The following is a 21,641-nucleotide window of genomic DNA, read 5'->3' on the forward strand; positions in this document are numbered from 1 at the left end:
TCTTCACTTGGTAAAATGATTCGTTTTCTCTACATTTAAGAGAAAACCTAACACCATAAACAAACTATACCAAGACTGGAAACTGAGCGGCATAAACAAACTATACCAAGACTGGAAACTGAGCGGTCTAATGACGTTTGCCTACAAGCTGCGAGGTGTGGTGAATGTTGTGAATCTATCGTTGTGTTCGTGTTCGATGTGTGGTGAATGTTGTGAATCTATAAATGTGTGCATGTTAACGTCATTTACCAACGTGTTGGCTTTCACATATATTAACAGACAACACTGTACACAAAAGGGTTTTGGGAGGTAAGACGTTTATGCTTAACACGTTCACGAAAGGTCATGCCCATTCAAAAACCAAGTGTGTGTGGGAATGGATTTTTCTGCCTCCATTGAATTTTTTCAAGACATGTTCATGAAGCCCAGAAGGCCATTGTTCAATTGTTTTTCTTTTTGATGTTTCTTGTTTCTTCCTAGAAAATGGAAAAGCGGAAAGTGATTGGACACAGCACTATCTGTCTCTGTGTAGCTATCATCGCATGCATTTTTCAATCGATCGAAAAAACACCGTACCAGGCACATACATTTTTTATCCGTCACAAACGGCCACATTAGTCACTAGTTTAAAAAATACATCTGGATGTAAATAAATTGAAGTGCCAAAAATAAATCCAAGTTCATTATATTCACTACCTCACAGAGAAAAAATTGTCATTTTTAACTATTTTCATAGTTAAAATCGGGATATTTTTGACATTTGACAATTTTGCATCCAGATGTATTTTTTAAACTAGTGACAAAAATGGCCGAAACACACGACAAAAAAGTGAAGAAAAAAACTTCAACACTATATTGGTCACAAAATATCAATTGAATGAGATAATCATGCCTATGACATATGTCGGTAAGCAGTTTAGGCTGGTCTCGTAGATCAGTAATACAGTTTATCCCGGGGAGTTCACGGATTGAAATTTGATGCGGTTGCGGACCGAGTAGATTCCCGGGGAGTGAATCACTGCGTCTTCGGTCAAAGGCATGAATATAGCTTAGATATAAGCTAGATTAAGTAAAATTAAGTAAAAGAGAAATAGACAGGTAGGGTCAATGTGGGTAAATGTAAACAGGGGTAAATGAAAACATGGCTCATAACAAGCTTCAGTTAAATCTATTTGATGCATACATAAGTGCAAATCGCAGACGCATGTATCTTTTAACTAATACGTCAAGCTCATTGCTGTCAAGAGAGAATTCATTCGACGAGCGTATTTTCCGTGAAAGATAATTTTTTAAAGTGCCAAACAAGTCGTTAGTCTTTCAGAAAAATTAAATATTTTTGCAGATTCAATTAAGTCAGTATAATTTGCAAATACTTTTTTGTTTTTAATTTTAATGTAGATTCTATGTGATACAAGCTAATTTTAAAATACAGGACATTTATGTCGATTTGCATGTGTTTACATTTACCCCAGAATATTTTTCATAATGGGTAAATGTAAACAACGTATTCTGGGGGTAAATATAAACAAACATTTTTGATGAAATTATTGGTTTTAATAAAAATAACGTATTTTTAGTCAATTACTATTGCTAAAGTGCCGCGGAGTCACATTTTAAAGTAGCCAACACCATCATTTTCAGTGGATGATGTTGCAAAATCGGTCGTTGACGTAAACAAACAAAAAATATGACGTTCAGAGCTGCTCAAGATGCATATTGGGCGCCTATATAAAAAATCAAAGGAAGAAAACAAAAACTTTTATTGGAATTTTAAAAAGTTTTTGTCAAATACCTTCTTGAACGTTTTTCAAGTTGTTATCCATATGATAAAGAGGAAATTCTAAATTTTAAACCACCGTTTACATTTACCCCGAATTTGCAAAAAAACACAAACATGGTGGGGTATTTGTAAACATGCCATATTTGACAGTAATGTAAACAATTTGGGAAATATTTGTTTATATTTATATAGAAGAATTGCCATCATTTCATATATGCATTTGAAGATACCATTCAAAGTTGTTCCGTGAAAACATACAAAAATCTAAAGTCGAAAGAAAAAAAAGACATGAAATTGTTTACATTTACCCACATTGACCGTTGACCCTACCAAAGAAAATTAGAATTGCTATGAAAACAGGTTTTGGGAAATCACCCAAAATTATCTCATTTGTGGTCTAGTCAAAAAAACAAGCTATTTATTAGATTCATAAAAGAACGCATTTCTGCGTTGTCAAATTTCATAAACGTGAACACGCCGAACTTGATCCCAAACTACTCTACCGACGATATGTCAAGTTTTAAACAGAGACAAAAGAATTTTCTAAAGTGAGACAGCTCTACACGTTTCCTTTGCTGTCAAATCTCAAAAAATTCTGAAAAAAAGCTTAAAGTACCGCCATCAATTTTTCTCTTAAAAATATTTTTTTCTTTTAATTTATTAAATACAAATAATTTGTATAAAAATTACAAAAAAACAATTAAATAAACAATAATCTATTAACTAATCAACAAATTGCAAACAAAACCCGACTGAATAATAGCAAATTCTTGGTTTCAGAAAAGTTGAAAAACCAAGATGGTTGACGCAGCAAGGCAAATGCTTGATGAGCTCATGGGCCGCAATCGCAACCTAGGTCCTTCCGAAAAAGGCAGAAAAGTCAATTGGGACGATCCGGATGTAAGTTGTAAATTGATAAAAAACAAAACAATGGTAAGAATCCCATTTTTTCATTCTAGTTTTGCCAATATTTTCTTGTAAAATTCTGTCCGCACGATTTGTTTGTGAACACCCGTGCTGACTTGGGTCCATGTCCACGGCTTCACGACGAGGAGGCAAAGAAAATGTACGAAAATGCACGTCCGGGTGCTCGAAAGAGACAATTCGAGGATGACTTTTTGCGTTTTTGCAACAATATGCTGAACGAGGTGGATCGAAAGATTCAAAAAGGTCGACAGCGTTTGCTCTTAATGAACAAAACAGAAAATGGTCTGCCAGCTGCACCAGTCTACATATCCAAATATCACGAACAACTCAACAATTTGAATGCACGTATAAAGAAACTTTTATGCGAAGCCGAGGAAGCTGGTCATAGAGGAGATGTTGACCAGGCTCAGGATTTAATGACACTATGTGAACAATTAAAAGATGAGAAGGAAGCTTTGGTAGCACAGCACGATCAAAACAATCCGAACCCATCGACGGGAAAATCACCAGACGGTGAAGATGGTACTTCTCGTGATGGGATGTCCATGTCAGTGGCTCAGCCGCCACCACCTGTGGAAAAGAAATTGCCATCGTGGATGATGGATTTGAATGGAATTCCTGAGAAGCAAATGGAAGTGTGTGAGGTTTGTGGGGCTTTCCTGATTGTAGGTGACGCTCAACAACGAATCGAAGACCATCTTATGGGCAAGCAACATTTAGGTTATTCAAAGCTCCGGAATGCCGTTGAAGAAATGCATGAGAAGCGGCAGAAAGAACGCGAAGAAGAAGAGAAGCGACGTGAAGAGGAACGGAAAGTGCGAGGAGATGCTGAGTTTAGTCGAGAACGTCGAGGAGGTGGTGATCGTAGGAGGTAAGTTGTATATTGCTTATGAAAACAGATTTTTGTTTCAACAAATTAGAAAAAAAAAAAAAACATGATACCATTAAAGTGCCCAGTTGGCCAGGGTGTACATACTTAAATCTATGTTTCTTGTTCTCCCGTTAGTTCTTTTTGATAACTTGAACAAGTAAAAAACCATGATTAACGAAAGCTTAGGTAGCGAATGACGAATATAAGAAAATGAATGTTGTTGACGATCCTTAGTTGAAAAGTTTTTACTGTCTTTCCTACGTTAGGGGCCGGTTATGGGTCAAAAACATTTAGGTGGGAAATTTCGATATGATAAAAATTTCATGCTCAAAATGTTTGCTAGCTATAATTTTTCGGTTCATGAACAAGTAGAGCCCAAAAATGTATATTTTTCAATTTGCCGCAAAACTCCAAAAATTAGTACTAGAAAAACGTTCCTAGAAATGATGGTGATCTCTTCAAAACGATTTTAGAGGTGTAGAAGTATTATCAATGTGCATGATGTATCATTATATTAAGATAGTAGGTCTTAAATAAATCAAATATAACTTTATTTCTTAGTTAAGAGACCAATACCGAAATACTTAGGCCATAAGTAATTTTGTGTGTGTATTACAGCCATACTTAGATAGGACAATGATTAAAAATACCCAAAAAATGCAAAATTATGAGTGTAAGATCACATTATTTAAGAGCGTTCCCGGAAATGACGTTCCCGGAAATGTGTTTTGACGTTAATTTATTTTTATTTTTTATATCGCAAAGTAAAATTTGAGATTATACTGTAGTGGCCTCCATTTTTGATCATATTGAGTCTGTTTCTTTATTTTTTCCGGAAAAGGAATAGAATAGACCAGCGAGACAAAAAAGTTTATCCAGAATATCCAGAACTCAAAAATAAAAAAACACAAAAAGCTTATAAAGAATGTCAACCATATTTTTTAGTCAAAACACACATACATATACAATCATCTTTTATTATTTCTTCTATTTCTATTTTCATGAATAAGATGGAAAAATAAAAACAATTAAATAAAAACTTTTGTATTCAAGGTTTTGAATGAACAACAACATCTTGTGTGTGTTACCACCAAGTTCATAGGCTGGAGTTATAGCTATTTCACGGGGACTTTTGTATTAATAAATTATTTTTTCCGACAATTTGTATTTATTTATGTGCATTTTAATTTTGTTTTTTGTTGAAAAACTGACAGCTTCTCACTACAACCTATACACAACTGCGTATGTGTATGTGTGAAAGAATATTCCATAAATTCCGAAATGGATAAAGAAACAACAAAAAAGTGTATCCGGAATATTCGGAGGAATAAAGGCTTGGCCACACCGGAGGGTATGCCGTAGAGGTACGGGTAGCTAGGGTTGCCAACTTTTTTAAGAAGGAATAGAGTATATTTGATTTCAGAGACGAAAAAATAGAGTAGGTACATTTGAAAATTGAAGAGTACCATTTGTTTCAAGTCCTGAAAAAGTGAAAATGTATTTTTTTTTTTGCTTTTTACAGTACATAACAATTTTTTGTTGTTTTTTAAAATATGTGTATTGTGTATGACTAAACGTTCAAATTCAAAATTCATATACATTAAGAGCTCATTTTTGATCAATTTCAACGAAGCTCTTAGCTCTATTCCTCTCCTCTCGCTATTTCATATTTAAGACCGAAAATACTCTCTCAGTGAATTCTGAAGTGGCAAGAACAGATAGAATATGGCTTACAATTTTTGAAGTTATCAATACAATTCATCGAAATAAAAATATACAAGAAGGTTAACTCAATTTTAAATACATAGCTTGATATTTTACAAGAAAAAATCTAATATTTTGAGGTCTTAAACAAAACAAAGTAAAATAGAGAACAAAATTTGAATTAAAAAAAAAATAAAATTTTAGCAAAAAAATTAAATTTTAAGTTTGACTAAACACAAAACAGATAGGTCGAACTAAAACAAGGAAAAAAAATTGAAGTGTTTTGTACTCTCTAAATTACAATTATTTGTAAATTATAAGGTCGAATATTTTAAGCCTCGTTTTTTCTTCATTCAATTCTATCTTTAGAAATATGAAAATTATCCACCAATTTGTAAACGTTAAGATGCTTATGTTTATGTGGTGGTACACTCAGCCTTAAAGCCTGGTACGCTGCTCGCGCTAAATTTTAGCTCCCATACAAATTATCGAAAAATTTTATCTGAGCTAAAATGGATCCCATACAAATTATCGATAACTTGTATGGGAATTTTATCTCCGCTAAAATTTAGCGCGAGCAGCGTACCAGGCTTAAGTAAAAAAAATGAGTATTTTGACGTACTCTATCAGAGTTATAGATTATAGAGTACACATACGAGAAATAGAGTACAATACTCTTTTTTAGAGTACGGTTGGCAACCCTACGGGTAGCGGTAACGATATTTGTATGAAAAAAATTCCACATCTGAACGTTGATATGTCAGTTTGGAATTTTTTTCATACAAGTACCGTTACCTCCACACGAACCGCTACCGCATACCCTCCGGTGTGGCCAAGCCTTAAAGAAACGAAATAGGCGTGTTCCACGTTTTTGGAAAAAATAAAGAAACACTCTCAATATAACAAAAAGAATTAATTTAGTCTAAATATACCCCAAAACAAGCGTTCCCGGAATGACAGTTAATTGAAGTACGCTACTTTAAAATACAACTTAAGCTAGTTTATAACATACATTTAATATATTTATCCATAAAAATAGGTGTGGAATGAAAAATCTATATAATATCAACTTTAAAAACTACTTGCAGAACCATTTCTAATTTAGATGATTAAAATATTGACACTTTAAGAAATGTTGGTACGATGCGTCATTTTTCTTGAGACAACTTTAATTAATGTATAAATAATAACACAATATATTTTTTTTGTAAGAGATGTACAAATTTATAAAGATTATTGTGTATATGTACATTCAGTTGGCCTTAGACATGGAATAACTCAAAACCGGGAGGCCTGCCAATGTTTCGTCAAGTCAACCCGGCGAACCTCACATGTCGAGCGATAATACGAAGTAGTAAAGTGGGAGAGTTGTGATCCCATCCGAGATCATGATTGTCCCCGATAATTGAGAAGAAGAATCTTGTTTAGTGACCCGGCCCATTGAATAGAAAAATATTCCCAGACATTAATATTCTCCCCTTATGATAAATCACTTTTTTTTTGTTAAAAATTAATATTTTTGCTATTAAAATATAATTTAGAAGTGTCAACTCATATGAAAACATATTTATCTTAGAAAATAACCCAGGTTATGTATTCAAAATAAGCTCCGAAACATGAGTACCTCGGAAATCGAAAATATTTTGATTAATTTATGGGAATCTTTGAGAGTGTATATTTCACGTTTGGTAATTGTTTGAAAAATTTTATTAATGTTATTTTGTTTATTTGAGTGTTGTTGTAAAACGTATAACAAAAAAAAATTAAATTTATAAAATTATATATGAGTTATTAAAATTTCTTTGATAAATGGCCAAAAAAAAAAATTTAATTTTTAAACTTAATTTAAAAAAAAACATATAAAATCATATCGATAATTTTTTTATATTATTTTGCCTTAGGCCTATACTTAATATTGGCAAAGTTTGGTCTGCTTCTGTTTGCGATTACCAGAGATAATCACATTTATGTGCTACGAATCAAGTACTCAAAATTCATTTTTTGAGAAACATCTTCAAGGGGATCACAAAAATGAAAAAACCGATGTTTTTAATAATTTTTAGCCATACACAAGTAACAAAAAGCTGTTCATGTAATTAAAAATATTTTAAATATTGTTTTCAACAAAAAAAAATTATATTTTTCTGCATACTAAATTTTTAATATAATTACTTGACCCGGCCACGCTCTACTGTGTATTATAGCGTATTTACCAACCTCACCGATATAAGAATTTACGAAAATGCAAATAAAACGTTATTTCAAAATTTGAAAGCGATTGACAAAAAACTATTCGAGATTTGCTATGAAACGCAAATAAACATACGATTTTTTTTGTATAGAGAAGATGGGAGCGTATCGGAATCCCGCTTTTTAAAATCCCGTTTTTCGAAAATCCCGTTTACTAAAATACCGCTTTTTTAAATCCCGTTTTCTGAAATCCCGTCAAATCCCGAAAATCCCGATTTTTTTTACAAAATACATGTTTAATTCACAAATAAAAAAATCATGAGAAATAGACAAAAAATTAGTAAAACTGATTTTTTGTCCACACACAATATGTACCTTCAACACATTATGAAAACGGTATTTCTTTTATAAAAACATAAAATGATTAAAGCCTTAAATTGAGTTCACAAGTATAAGAAATTTCATTTATTTAAATATCAAAATTGTTGAAATGCATCCAAATATAAGTTGAAATATATTTAAATGAAATTTCTTTTGATTATGTAGTGTGTACTTAATTTAAGGTGTTGTGATCATTTTATGTTATTATTAATCTATGGGATTATCACGATTTGATTGTTCTTCTGAAACTTTAAAGTAAATATTAGTTTGTTAATTGATTTCTTTTTAGTATCACATTCCTTACTTTTTCTAATTTTTTTTTATATAATATATTTTTTGTTAAAGGTTTTAATTAAATGCGTTTAGAACAATGTCTCATTTTTTAATTTGTTTTAGAATCCCGATTTTGCAAGCAAAACTAGTTGTTTTATTTTAAAAAATCGCGCGATTTTTTTTAAAATAAAACAACTAGTTTTGCTTGCAAAATCGGGATAATAAAAAACGGGATTATAAAAATCGGGATTTTAAAAAGCGGGATTATAAAAAGCGGGATAATGAAAAACGGGATTTTAAAAGCGGGATTTAAAAAAACGGGAATATAAAAAGCGGGATATCGAACCCAACCTGAGAAGATAAACAAAACAAGTTGACTTCAACTTAAGATTTCTCAAAGTAGAAAAAAGATATTGAAAAGATTTAAACGGGCTTTAAAAGAAAACATTTAGTTCTTTTAGAAACTGTCACAAATTTATTTAAAATAAATCACCACGTTCAAGAACATAACCTCAAAAACTGTTAAAAAACGACATTTCAGATTTTCTAACGGGAATATTTCAAAAACGTGATATGATAGAATTTTTCTGACTTCGGATTCGAGTTCAGCACACCAAAAACCTTACGAAAAGTATATTTTTGTTTATATATATAAAAAAAAAAATAATTTTGCTTACAAGTGGCTTCTTCAATAAATGTTAATTTCATAAATTATACTAAAAAAAAAGTTTAATTTGTTAATTTGTAATTTTTTTCTATTCCTGCCATAAAAACACAAAAAAAGATATTAAAACTCCAAAAACTTAGCTGCAAGTATTTATGATAAACTTTTGTATGGGCTCGACACACTGTGCACCGTGGTTGGTAGTAATCATGGTAAATCGAATATTGAAGCGTTCAATTTTCGACCTTCGTACCATACAAAATCCGTTCGATGCTCTTTTTCCTAATTATAAAAAGTTACCATTTTTCATGGAATGCCCCACTGGCAGAATACAATGCTGCAAATATAGTTGTAGCTTGTAGAACTTTCAACATTTTACTGAGGGAACATCTTCGGAACTGTTAAATCATTCGATTAAATTCCGAGGACCTTTTTTTTGTAGAACGTTTAAGTCCCTACAAGAATACTTCTTGATAATTTGATGTTAATGACTTCTTCGTGAATTAGAAAATGTTGAGAAAGTAAAAATTGTGCTTATAAATTTTTATATATTTTTATATAAACGAGAAAAATGTATAATGGCTTTTTTGTAGAGCGTTCAATATCCTCAAGAATATTGATTTTTAAACCCATTTTTGCCGCTGCCGCTCCGATGCTTACAAAAGAGCAGCTGACGAAGCAGAGTGCATTCTCAATCGTCATTTCTTGGATGGCAGTTATGTCTGCCTTATATCAGTGGAGGGCCTCCGATCGAGACCACGGCAGCACATGGTCTTTTAGAGGGCCTTACATTCCACGTGCATTGATTTGCACTCTTTAGCATCAGTAAAACCACCCGTATCCGAGGCTTGTAGTTGTTGCAAAACTTCCACCTTCTCCTGGCCGGGAAGTTACCAGGTCCTTTAAAGACTTAAAAAACGGGAGGTTGGTTCAGTCGCTTCTTATTTGTCTTAGCTCTGAATATGTTGAAGTAGCCCATATCAGGTATTCACTAAGTTTATTCTAACATGAACTGTAAACACTGTTGATCTCGTCTAGGAGATCTTTTCACTACCGCCTGGAGCCAAGGAGAAATGCCTAATGGGAACACTTCTCCCCCGTCTCTCGTTTGCTGGCCCCAACACCTTTTTACTTAACTTTAGGTACTAGGCACCCGATGGATGTTAACCACGGGTGAGGTGACAGTTGATAGACAAAGTTAAATTTTGATAAAAAAATATGAACGCTTGAGTCCACTTGAATGCACAATGTCTACTCTTTGAAGATGCGGCAAACTGCATTTCGTTAAATAACTTGAAATTAGTTACCTTTATAAGGGAAACGATTTCTGGAAAACTGCATAACATTTAAGAAATAATCTTTTATTCCTTAGATTTTAGCTTCGTTCCTATTCCACAGAAAAAAACTTAATATTTTAAAAGGTTTCGTAACTGAGTTCTCTAGAAATCTGTGTTGACGTTTCCCTTACAAAGGTAACTTATTTTTCTAGCTCTAATTTTCTTTATTCTTTTAATTTACATTCAATAAATTTTCTTTTATAGGGACTTTCGTGACCGCAGTGGTTATTCCCGGGAAAGAGGCGGTGGTCATCGTGATCGTTATCACGATCGCAGACGTGATGATAGATGTAAGTACTAAAGAATTTGTATTCGCGAATATGTACTTGTTTTCTGATCATTTTTTTTTTTTTAAGATTCTTCTTCGAAATCACACAGACGCTCCCGTTCGCGAAGCCCAAGTCGTCATAGTCGTAACAGTCGCAGTCGTAGCAGGAGTCATAGCCGCAAGTAGTAAAATAAGAGGATTAATATAACCAGTAGTACCCCCCAAGTGCTTGTGTTTTACTCTCCAAAGACGTACCCTAAATCATCAAACGAGGTACCCCAAAATAAACATAAACAATTATTAACGAAAAACTGTTTACAGTTTCTTATCCACATCATCAAGGTGAGTTCAATTTGTCAATTATCCAAATTGATAAATGCTATTTTTTTCTATAAGCTAGTAAGAGACAGTTTTAGTGCATTAATACATGTAAAGAAAATTTAAATGTTTTAACTCAATCCACTACATCACCACCATGACCAACCAAACCAACCAACCAATCAACTCTATCTCCTTTTATGATTGTGTCTTTGATAAAATATTTAAAGAATATAGGAAAAACATAAATCTCAATTGTCCAGGTTGGTGTATCGTCATAAAATTACAATAATAATTCATACATAAATGTAATAGGATTTAGAACTTGTGTGTGTTTATATGAACAAGAGTCTGCTTTCGGCTGTGAAACGAGATATAGAGAAACAGGGACAGTGTGTAGTAATTGGGAAACATAAATATAAAGGTATTTGCACTTTAACAATTTTTTAAATCTTAAATTGCTTTTAAATTGTTAAAAATACTAAACTAAAGGTTTTGCAACGAGAGTTCGTCCATACGTTTATGGTTTCCTTTGCACCTGTAATAATTTCCAGAAACGAGCTAAATTAACAAATGAGGTACATTTGTGATTAAATCACACATTTCATCAATCGATGAGTGTGTTTTTATTTTTTATTTTTATTTTAGTTATCATTTTTTGTATATTTTTTTTTATTTCGAGAAAGCTTATCTAAAGCAAAACCAAATTAAATCCTCTCTTGCGCGTGTCTTAAAGCCACCAGACGACGAACCGAAACATGGGGCCAGGCAAGGAAGATGTGTTTCTTAAAAAAATATAAAACAAAATTATACATTCATACACATCGTCTTTGTGCTATATGGGCCAAATATGAATATTGAGAGGTAATTGCTAAATACCCAAACATTTATTTAATCAAAAATCTAAAGCACTTAGAGAACAAACGTTGTAGTCGTCGCACGTTTCGAACAGTGAAGATCGATAGCTCCACGATGTCAGTAGTTAACTGTTTTAAAAGGGACCTTTTGTAAAATTAACTTGATCAATACACAAAAAAGGTAATTTACGAACAAAAATGCATTGCATCAATTTTTTTTTGCTATTATCGGTTGTGGTTGAAAAAGGAGTTCGTTCTTTGGTTTTGAAAAATAAAACTGAAATACCCAATCGAAAACACACAAAGGTAATTTATGATCAATTGAATAATTTTGTTCAGATGTGAATGAGAGAGGTGTTTCCAAAAGCAAATAATGAGGTAATTTTTTTTTTCTTGTTGATTCATTGTTTTTCTCTTAGAATAAGCGCGCCATGAATTATTTTTTTCATTTTTGGGTTGTTAGTGTGTGGAGAATTTTTCGATGAGAAACAAAACTATAATAGGTATTTTAAAAAAAGATGGTAAACTGTTGAAGCAAAATAATATTTTCAATACGAACAGCAATCCAAATATTTTTTTTTTTTTTAAGAAATATTTAAAATTTTAATATACCTACTTTTGTTGACCCTAAAAATATTTACTAAAAAACACATTGCTTTAACAGCTTACTTATCAAACCATAGAATTGCAAACACAAAATATAATTTGCCCAGTAATTAACTTTTCCACGCCAGTATCCTTGACCTTAACAAAATGAGTTTTCCCTGATCGCATATTCGAAATTGAGTATAAAGATTTTAAATGATTGAGTAATTATTTGTTGAGTTAATATCGAAAGCAATACATAATTTCACAAATTTGTGCCTTATTCTCTGGAGGTTAAAGTATGAATATATGAATGATGCAATTATTTTATTATTGACCACGTTAAATCAAAAATCAATAACCTAAAATAGAAAACAATATCTACATATCGTCGGTGAAACCAGAAAAGTGTGTAACTCCAAATTTTCTGAAAATTAGATTTGAATGCCATCTGTTAGACAAACCTAATATCTACCGTTCCTTAAACTCAGAATCTCCTTAAAGTTCATAGTTTTTATTTTATAAGCAAATTAGAAAATGAAAACTCATACCAATGCCTTCAAAACGATTTTGTTTTTTTGCTCTCCTATAAAATTTGCTAAAATGAAGTTACACACTTTTCTGGTTTCACCGACGATATAAATTATTAAAATCCGTTACAGCTAAGGCACTATTAACTTGGATTATAAAAATCGATGTCAGTAAATCCTCGAGGGTTATGTTGGAAATTAGTCGAAAAAGTCACCAATATCCAAATATATCTATCATTTTATGCTCTCCACAAAATTGCTGTGGATGCATTGTCTTCGGTTTTACAAAAAAACAAATAGCATCCTTAAAAAAAAATAAATAACATTTTAATTTATAATTAAAAACCGACATATCAAGCTCTACGGATAGTTTGGGCAAGTTTAAAGTTTCCGTCAGGCTAGTGACTTAATCACCCGATAGTCAAACTACGCAGAACTTATCACTAAAGAGAGACTTAAATCAATCTGTGTTAGCTAAATCGCTGTTATTATCAAGAAAATAATCTCCCACATGGAGTTTCCGTTTGTTGAAAAAAGTAGAGCAATTGCAGAGAAATTCTGAGAATGGTTTTAGAAAGTTTTTTTTTTTTTTAACAAAGAACTGAAATTTATTTTTTAATAACCTGATATACATATAAATTTATAAAGTCAAACTATTCAGTAAAATTCAGACGTGCGAATGGACTGGAACCGTGAAAGTCAATATTTTCAATTAGTCACACGCTTGAAAGAGCCAATAAAAAAATTGTGTAGAATTTGAGAAAATGATTAATGATCTATTTATCTTAGAATTTATGATGATTTTAAAGCTGTGAATAAAGAAGACAAAAGAAATTTGAACAACATTCCTCAAAAATGCGTTAGCTGTCTTATTTTATAATACTTATTTTTTAATACTCAATTTCATTCATTTCATACGAAAAACTTGCAAGTTTAAAAAAAAACCATCATCTTATTTCCTATATCAAACGAAGGATAACCCAATTAAGATGTTTTTTTTTTTTCAAATGAGGATGATTCTGATTCAATACCAAGTTTAGTTTCGCATATTCTACGTCTTCAAAAGCGTTTCTCGTTAACGCTTAAACTTTGTGCTTCCTCGATTGGCTTCCATTTAAATGTTTTTGTATGTATTAAAGAAAACAGGTCACCAATTGCAAGACACGACTTTAACGTCACAAATCTTCTTCGAATTTGCTTTTAAATGCTATGAGTTGTGCGCTATTATGCGACGACTCGTATTTCTCGTATTCTTTGGTTTATAATTCCTGAATCAACTTGAAATAGAAGACTAAGAAAGTGAGTAGCGTTAGTTTGGGGCATCTTTAAATTTGAAGGATTGAAGACGTTTTTAAGATCCTTCCTTAAATAAATTTTATAAATATTCAGTGTTTTTTAATACCAAACTGTTATGCAAACTAAAAAAAACATGCTTTGTTGGTTAAGCAAGCTTTTGAAGCTTTTTGTTAAAATTGACAGCAAAGTTAACTTCGGCTGCGAATACTTCAGATCAGAACTAACTTGGATCCTGAAATTAATTCCCTAGTGTTTTTTTTTTTTTTAAAGAAGCAAAATTGTCATCTTGTGGGATATTTTCTTTTTTCTTTTATTTATTTTGTATTAGTTCTACCAATTTTTTTTGGGGTTGGAACATAACATTTAAATTCTTAATGCAGTTTTAAGGTAGAACTATACAAATTACAACCAGTCAAATTTAAATATTCGATTTGTAAAAAATGGGAAAATTTACTTTGAGAGTCAATGTCAAACTGACGTGTATGAATGAATGGGTGATGATCGTGGATGTTCTTTGATTTTTTCTTCTAGGCTAGAGAGACATGAATATTCGACTTTGTTGTCTATCGATTGTTTTTAACAAATTTGCTAATTTTCTTGCAAACTTTATACTTTATTTCGTTTTTTGTATTGCTTTCCAATTCAAGTGAATTGATATCGTCGCCCTAGAAATGGGTTGCCGTATATGCCGTTAAAAACCTATATACGGCAACTCAATTCTAGGGAAAAGATATGATGAAACTGACTAACAGTATCATATTTTTTGAATCTAAAGGATGTTTGTTTTTTGTAGAAAATTTTGCTAGCAAGTTTTTATACAAAAAACAAAAGTGAAGAGATACAACTATTTATGTGTTAAAATAAGCTAAATTGGATATTTTTACAACTGTTCACAAAACCAATTCAACAAACAAGATACAATTTTGGTTTAGTCAGTCTTTATACTCAGTTCGTAGTCTGTATTTTTTGTTACCTAAAACAAAATCTTTGCAAATACATACTCCACTGGAAACAAGTTTTGGGTTCAAATTAATATCTTCCTTGATATATTTTTTAATTTTGCCTAGATACACGTCTCTATTTACTGATTAATCTTACAGAAAAGCAACAAAGAAAAATACTTATGCCGAACGGACCACACATCAACATCATTCAGGTAAAGAAACAAAATGTTAATCCCAAAAAACACAGTCTCGACAAATCAGGACAGCAATGGACTTCATCTCAAAAAATTTCTTCAAAATCCTTTTACCAATTCTATTACCAACTCTACATAAGAATACTATATCGAACCCATAGAGGATCTCAATATTAAACATAGCTACTGCTAGTGGAACATTACTTCAACCTGAAATCGCATAAAGGTGATCTTTTTTGTAAATGAATTTAAAATTTTTCGATTTTATTATTAAGTTTTTTTTTTCTGATTAATTAGAAATATAATAAATTACAAAAAATATTTATAATAAATAAATGGTTAAAATTTTGATCGGCAATTTTAAAGTGCGGTAGTTATTATTTCATAAAAAAAACGTACATAGTCATATTATTTTATTTTTATGAATAAAAATTATCACTTTTATAATTTTAATAAAAAATGATAATGAAATAATAATAATAATCACGTTTGGTAGTGCGAATAAAATTTTTATTCCCATAAATTTAATTTAAAAAAAAAATTGTTTTATTTGAAGAGAGACATTTGCTGTTTTTTGATTGATTCCACAGGTTAATGTTTTGAGAAGATTTAAAAATGGAAAATAATAGTGCATAGTATTGCATGTCTCTTAGCAGACAAACGTTTATTAAAAAAAAAATTATTGAATAAATGAAGTACATGATTTCTAAAAGCCTTGCATTAAATAAGGGCAAGAAAGTAAATATGTGTATTTACTGAGGAAAAATAACAGAAGAGTATAAAGGACATGAAAAAATGACAGTATATATGTACAGTCCTCATCTGAATCCTCTTGAATTCGCAGTGTATTATATCAAAAGATATTCGAGCCAAGTAGGACATTCTGGTGGGTATGCTTCATTTTGTCATCACATTGTGAGCAAATTTAGATAAGTGGTCGTTTGAATAAAAACAAAAAGAAAAATATAAATGGAACGTCTACACTGTACGCCCATTTGAATCTCATTAATCAAAAGTTTAATTCCAATGAGCAAAAATATATCCCGTAAGGAGAAATTCGAGCCAAATAGGACACTGTTGGGTAGTGGGTAGTATATAATTGTATGTCATTTTTCTTCACCCTACTGAAATTAACCTTTTAGTACCTAACTGTTGGGTAGTGGGTAGTATATAATTGTATGTCGTTTTTCTTCACCCTACTGAAATCAACCTTTTAGTACCTAATTTTGCAATTTTTGTGTAAAAAATGTTTTACTCTGGTCCGGAGTAATTTTAGTACTATGGAGCGGAGTACTCCGGATTTACTCCAGATTTTTAATCAAAACTACACCTATTCAATGTACAATGTACAATGTACAATGTACGTGTTTGAAATTTGTTATAATTTTTTTTTTTGACAGGGTTTTTATTTTTGAATGTAGAAAAATGACATACATATTGTTCAATTCTCTTTTTAAAATGGTATAACATTGTTGAGAATATTCCATAAATAACCGAGATAAAATTTATTTTCTTAAGAAATCCGATTTTTTAAAAGGTATTTTTTCCATATTTATGGATTATTCTCAACAATGTTATACCATTTTGAAAAGGGAATTGAACACACCAACTTTTAAGGTAATTTGCCGAAACATCGTAGTGCAGTTTTTTACACTACGGTTCATTGAATTACAGTCATGTAAAATTTTTAGTACTTAGTTGGGCAAAAAAGTAATATTTTCTTTAAAACTGATGCAGCTGAGTAAAAATTTTTGAATGCATTTGGTAGCAGGGTTATTCACGGTTCCGTAACAAAAGAAAAAAATGAGAAAAATTAAGATTTGTAGTCACGGCACATAAAAAACCGTCACAGAGTGACCATTTTTTCGACTTTTATTCAAATGCCCATAACTCTTAAAATATATAGCTGCGATTTTTATTATTATTTTTCTGATAACTGTCACCACCTACCCTATCTACCGTTTTCGTTTCGACGTTAACTTTTGGGACACCCTGTATGTGTGTCCAAGTGAACGATGAAAAACAAAAGAATACAAATAACTTCATAGCAACGACAAAACAACGTTAAAATTTGTTTATTTTTTCCCTCCAAATGATTTATATTTAATAATAAACTAATAAATATTTTTTTTATAAAGTACCTAATAATAAATAAACAAAAAGTGGCTCTGGTTCTTCATTTCATTACAAAAATTTTAGTTCAGGTTTGACGTTTTGCATTTGTCAAAATTGTAGTGTGTGTGAAAATCTATGTAAATCCGTCTCAAAAAAGAGATTTTAAAAGGAAAGATTTTTCGGGGAAAAGTACCGATTTTTTTTTTCATTGGAGTTCATTTATGGAAAATGTAGCAAGTCGACTGCAGAAATTCGGCTTTATCACGTATTCCATCGTATCGGAAAATTTCTACGATTCCCGAATAAAACCATCACAAACTGCGATTGTGGTGACGATTTGTATGAAATTTTTCATTACCACCGTAATTTTCCATTACCATCGTAGCAAATTTCCGATACGAATGGAATTCATAATTAATTAATTTAATTTAGTTTGAGTTTGTTTAAATTTACAGTTCCATATTGGGAACAATACTAGATCATCCATTCTGCACCCGGAAAAATTATGACTTCCGGGCGAAAAGTTGCTTATGTTAGGAAAACTCCAAGTATTTTAAACTTTTTGGATAGCTCTTTTCTCACTTAAATTTTGGTAGCGAACTAGAAACTAGTTTAGCGGAAAATGTTAATTATCCTCGGGGGAAACTTACAGAAGCTATTAAAATTCTGGACGAACAAAAATATTTTGGGTAGAAAATAAAAAGGGAAAAAGTAAGATTGTAGTCTTAGGGCCATTAAGTAGAACCTAAGAGACCGATGAAACATATGTATGTATCCCATGTAAAAATGAGCACTAGCTTACCATTCCTAACTTAATTGCTGACCGCGCAACTGGCCTTAATACGGGGACGCCTTCTATTTTTAAATTAAAAACGAAAACATAGCTTAACAAATTATATGTATATTTGTATATGTAATAATGAACTTATGTAATGTATATACTTTAAAGCATATGAGAATTACGCTTCATGTCTGTTTAACCCAAATCTTGTCTTAAGATTGCCAAGTTAATATTTCTTTTGTGAATCATAATGCTCTTCCGCAGGAAACAGACAATACGACAATACGAGAGATGGTTAGTGTTGGTGGTCATATATGTACAACATAACGCAGAGGTTTATGATGATAAATGTGGTTATTTCATGACAATTCAATATTATATACACCCACAAAGAGCATTTGATATATCCTAACAGACAATGAGGGCACTGCAAATTGATGGAAAACAGTTAAGCTGCTATAAATTGGAACGGACTAGGCACTAGTCCTTTTGGTTGGTTGTTGGCAAATTTAATTTGAAGCGAAAATTTTCTAAAAAAAAAAAATAAAATAAAATACAAAATCATAGATATATGTATGTAGCTAGCTAGTGTATACCTAACAATATTTTTTCAACCAGGAATCGCCATCCTGTATTAACAGGATAAACGATGGTTACAAAAGTCCATATTTTTCGTTTAATTTTTAATTGACAGCTGCGTCCTGCGTGTCGTCAAAATCCTTATTGTATAGATTGTTTTCACAGTGTAATATAATAATGTTATTCATTTGATTTTTGTTAATAACAGAGAAAAAATGTAACATGAGACTCATTCATTTTGTAATTTTGTTGTAAAAAAAAAGTGAAATAAGATTGCCTCAACAATTTTAATTGCTTTTTTTGCAGTTAAAAAAAGTAACGATTTTTAAATTTAATAATAACATTTTTTTTTTTAAATGTGATAATAAATAATCCAATTTGGCTTGACTGTGGGTAATTTGCAGTCATTAAATGATGAAATAACAGCAGCAAGAAAAAAAAAATGTCAGCCTTAATTTAATTGAGTGCAAAACATTTCAATATTTTTACTTACCTACAATTTAAGATAAATACATGAATAAATAACATAGGTAGGTACCTATAATTATGACTATAATTATTCAAATCGATTTTTAAGTTTGAATTTAATTTTCTGCTTGATAATTTTAAGGTTTTCGTCATGGTATGGGAAGGTAGGTAAGTTTTTTGTAGTAACATTAAATTGAAAGTAGCATGTTTTGTCAGTTTTTAAGACCTTGGCTGAAGCATTTTAAAGAATAATATTCTGCAGAAATAACAATGATCCCTTTAATCATTTCAAATCAATTAAGGTGCCTTAAGAAGTACAATCCATTGTGGATTCGGGGATTTGGGCTCAATCAACAAGCTTCTTACTACATTAAAAAAAAAAAAAATAGTTAATTTCTAACTATTTGCATACCTAATCGTTTTATAGAAATCAATGAAATTTTGCGAATAACTATTTTTGAACCGAAAAAAGTTACAAAATAGATAAAAATGACTATTATAATAGTCACATGCCAAAACAAAGTAGTTAAAAATAGCTAATTGAAGTAGTTAAAATTGACTATTCCCTTGTAATTACTATTAAAATAGTCATTTTTAACTATTGTGTTTAAAGTTAGAAATACCTAACTATTATAAAAGTCACATGCCACAACAAAATAGTTAAACGCAACTTTTTTGTATAGTTACAAAGAATTATCTTGTAGAAGCGTGTCAGTGCGAGCACAAGTTTCAAGTCGTTTGGTACAGAAATGGAGACTTTTGTTTAAAAAGAATTAAACCTGTTGTTCGTTTAATTCTTAAACAAAAGCATCTATTTTCGAGCAAACCAGTGTCAAAACATACAATTTTTTTCAGGGTGTTGCTCCAAATAAAAGTAGGTAGGTAATTTTTATTATAATTATTAATTGTTCAAATTGTTATTAGGTAGGTACCTAACTAATTTTTCAGAGAAACAAAAATTCAATTATGAACAGGGAGATCAAGCTACCAAATTTTGCGAACTTATTTTGGCCAGCATATTTCGTTTCAGCCATCACTTTAGGGACATTGTATAAAAAACGATTCTAAATAAAAAAAAATTAATTAATAACAATTTTTTCATTTTTAGTGATTTTTATATAATAGTATCCCCTACCGTAAGCGGAGGAAGATATATTATCACCCCCCCCCCCCCCTGTAAAAAAATGATTTTTACATAGTCCCATAGCCCCTGTCTCCAACTGACTATTAAAATAGTCACAAATAACTATCTTAATAGTTAAAATTGATATAATAGTTAATTTGGAATACTGGACTTCGATTGACTATTAAAATAGCTATCCCGATTTTAACCCTCTACTGCATACGAAGCCAAATATGGTTTTGTCTATTTGTATGCACTTTTCTCTTCTCTGTCACAAAAAAATGGTTAAGATTAAATACAATTATCTTCTTTGTGTTTCTGAGAACCCATAGAGATAGTTTTTTCGTGTGTCCGACACAAAATAAAGGTGTATTTTATGATCACAGATGAGTCGATCAGTGGTGTGCATTGAAATCGAAAGTGTAGAATATATTCATAGTGTTAATTACTGCGTTTCTTTGGAAAGAAAAGTGAAATTAAAAATTTATTTTTGATCGATTGTCTTATTATGTATGCTATGAACCAATTTGTATTGAAAAAAAATTATTGGCCTGGTCTTGGGAGGGCAAAAAGTACGGAAGCCATATTTGGCTTCGTATGCATTAAGGGGTTTTAAATCTACACAATTTGTTAAATTTTTTTGTTGGAAAATTTTGTTCCTTTACATTTTTATTTTGCTTGGAAGCTATGTTTTACTTCAGAAATGGAGCCCCTTCGCTTTTAGAGACATTTTTTTATGTTAACTTCATTTCCAGGGGCGTAACCACAAAAAATTTAGGGGGAGGGAGGCTCACCTATAATATTTTTCAATCATTTTACTACTTCTTAGTTTTTTTTAAGATCTGGGAGTGGGTGAAAATGTTGGAGCAAGACTTACTTTGACAGTGGAAAGAATGTGAACCAGAAAAAAATATATATAACGGAAAAAACAAATTGCTTTTCTCGGTTCCATGGTCCATGGTCATGAGCCAAATTTGAATTAATTCTTAACCTTTTGTAATGCAATGTATTTATTTTACTTTATTTTGTTTTTAAATGGTAAATATTTATCTTTTGATATTTTTAATTTTATTCTTTACATAATCTGAATAAATAAAATTAGTAAAATGTCTTACCCCTTAATGCATACGAAGCCAAATTTGGCTTATAAACAAATTTTTTAAACAAATTAATTTAAACAAATTTTTTTAATGTAAACCGTTTTGAAACAACCCAAAGAACCCATGTAAAGCATTTTTTAATTTTTTCGTCCGCTAATATTAATTCATGCAGTAGAGGGTTAACAATGAAAATAGTAAAAAAAATAGTTAAAACCAACTATTTTTTTCTCTTTGTGTAATTTATTTAGGTCTTTTTCCACTTGCTTTTACTACCTTAGACGTGGCCTTCATCCAAGGACGCAGGGGAGGGGGTGTTTGATTCAGTGAAGTGCCGATTCAACTGCATTCGACATTTT

At 31.1% G+C, this 21,641-nt stretch overlaps 1 protein-coding gene across 1 annotated transcript; it reads left to right on the forward strand.

The window, feature by feature from the left end:
- The first annotated feature begins 2,292 nt into the window (after positions 1-2,292).
- On the forward strand, positions 2,293-15,484 carry LOC129911994 (luc7-like protein 3). Its single transcript, XM_055990079.1, has 6 exons — positions 2,293-2,392; positions 2,561-2,680; positions 2,740-3,578; positions 10,332-10,417; positions 10,484-10,737; positions 15,082-15,484. Exons 2-5 carry the CDS (start codon positions 2,579-2,581, stop codon positions 10,579-10,581), a joined length of 1,125 nt encoding a protein of 374 aa, XP_055846054.1. The 5' UTR covers positions 2,293-2,392; positions 2,561-2,578; the 3' UTR covers positions 10,582-10,737; positions 15,082-15,484.
- Positions 15,485-21,641: the final 6,157 nt, after the last annotated feature.

The sequence above is a fragment of the Episyrphus balteatus genome, chromosome 2 (assembly GCF_945859705.1).
Source record: "Episyrphus balteatus chromosome 2, idEpiBalt1.1, whole genome shotgun sequence".
Lineage (NCBI taxonomy): Eukaryota > Metazoa > Arthropoda > Insecta > Diptera > Syrphidae > Episyrphus > Episyrphus balteatus.